The sequence below is a fragment of the Zosterops lateralis genome, assembly GCF_965231275.1.
Source record: "Zosterops lateralis genome assembly, chromosome: 1".
Classification (NCBI taxonomy): domain Eukaryota; kingdom Metazoa; phylum Chordata; class Aves; order Passeriformes; family Zosteropidae; genus Zosterops; species Zosterops lateralis.
The window spans coordinates 71,406,006-71,407,976 of NC_139762.1; the positions used below are offsets into that span (position 1 = coordinate 71,406,006).

General features: G+C 44.6%; 1 protein-coding gene across 1 annotated transcript; it reads right to left on the minus strand.

The window, feature by feature from the left end:
- Positions 1 to 218: 218 nt before the first annotated feature.
- MC4R (melanocortin 4 receptor) lies at positions 219 to 1,214 on the minus strand (the record flags this gene model as incomplete). The annotated part of the gene is made up of 1 exon (XM_083876368.1): positions 219 to 1,214. One exon carries the CDS (start codon positions 1,212 to 1,214, stop codon positions 219 to 221), a length of 996 nt encoding a protein of 331 aa, XP_083732494.1.
- Positions 1,215 to 1,971: the final 757 nt, after the last annotated feature.

Sequence of the window (1,971 nt, forward strand, 5' to 3'; positions counted from 1 at the left end):
AATTACAAATTATAGACATCATAAACATTCTACAGAAATGTAAATTCCACATGAATGGGACACAGAATGGGGGGGAGGGGGGATAGGGGGTGTGGGGGAGACAGAAAGAGGTGCTCATTTTAAAAGATTTAAAGCAAATTCTGCTGAGAGAGAGGATCCGAAGGTTTGGAAATCTGTGCTGCCTGTTGTGTACACAGTAACATACCCATCCATTCAGTTTAATATTTGCCAGGGAAATCGCAAAGCCCTCTCAGGCTACAGCAGCATATAATCTCCTTGAATGTTTTCCTGAGCTCCTGACTCCGGAATGCATAGATAAGTGGATCAATGATGGAATTGCACATGATGAGGATGAGGTAGAAGTTAAAGTGGGACATGAAGCACACACAGTAAGGGTTGTAGGGGCAGGAGATGTAGAAAATCAGGTGTAGGAAGAAAGGAGCCCAGCACACAACAAAAACTCCAATCAGGATGGTGAGAGTGATGGCCCCTTTCATGTTGGCCCCTTGACGAACAGGTCCAGTCCCTGGAAGAACAGCAATCTTTTTTATGTGCATACGAGCCATCATAAACATGTGGACATAGAGGGATGCCATGAGAATGAGCATGGTGAAGAACATGCTGATCAGGCAGATGATGACAACACTGCTGTCAGAGTAAATGATGAACAAAATGCCTGAGACTGTGCAAGCAGCCCAGATGCATGTGATGATGACCCCTACACGCTTCACTGTCATGATATTATGATACTGGAGGGCGTAAAAGATAGTAAAGTACCTGTCCACTGCTATTGAGAGAAGACTGCAAATTGATGCAAGCAAGGAACTGCAAATGACTGAGTCGATGACATTGTCAATGTTTATGGTAAAGCTCTGTGCATCTGTGTCTGTATTGTTTAGCAGCGTGATGACAATGGTTTCTGATCCATTAGATACACTCACTAGCATGTCAGCCACTGCCAAGCTACAGATGAAGAAGTACATGGGTGAATGGAGGTTCTTGTTCTTGGCTATGGCCACAATGACCAAGACATTCTCCAGCAAGCTGATGATGCCCAGAGTCACAAACACTTCAGGGGATACAAAGAGTTGCTCGTAGCAGCCTCCTGAGGAGTGGCCCTTTGCATTGGGCTCACTGGCCCCTCCGTGCAGTCTGTAGCTGTGGTTCCAGAAATGGAGAGGCTGGAGTGTCCCACGATGCAGGGTGAAATTCATCTTATGGAGATCCCTTTCAGCTTCCTGCTTTTAAAATTCCTGTTCCTTTTGCATTCCTTTGAAAACCTTCTTTGGCTTTTCAGCTTGGAAAAAAAAAATAAAGAAAAATAAGCTAGGACCAAGGCAGGAAGCAATTCAGAACACTGACTACTGTGAAAAAATAAGATTTCAGACCCAGAAGAACTGGTTTACACCCTTACAGACACAGTTTCTGATCATCATCACATTTACCTTGGTGATCTATGTCACAGTGTCCCAACAGTCTCTATGTTTGTATCAGATTCTCCTATATGGTCAGCTCCTTCTTAGTTCACTGGCATGCTGCAAGGCTTTTTTGATGCTTTCCATTAAAGAGCTGTGATGATAAAATACCCAAGTGATGGCAGCGGAGCAGGAACTCTTTTCAAACTGCAAGCACCAGTCTCGCTGTCAGGCAGTGCATGCTGGCTGCCTGTTTTACCGTGTGTGGAAGAGAAAAATATTCAGGGCACTCTCCGCCTCTGCTTTTCTTTCCAGCCAATGGGACTCAGGAGCCGCAGAAAGTGGAGGGGCTGCTGATTCCTGAGCTTCTGTGAAACATCACTCGGCACGGCAGAGCGGGTTCAGATGCAGCACGAGTTACCAGTAGCTACAGCAAAGCAGACAAGCTGCCAGAGATTCTCTTCTCTTCTTTAGCTTCTCAGAATAGTATTTCAATATTGTTTTTCAATTAGCAAAACATTCAGAACTGTACTAGCAATCTTACAGAATTCTTTCA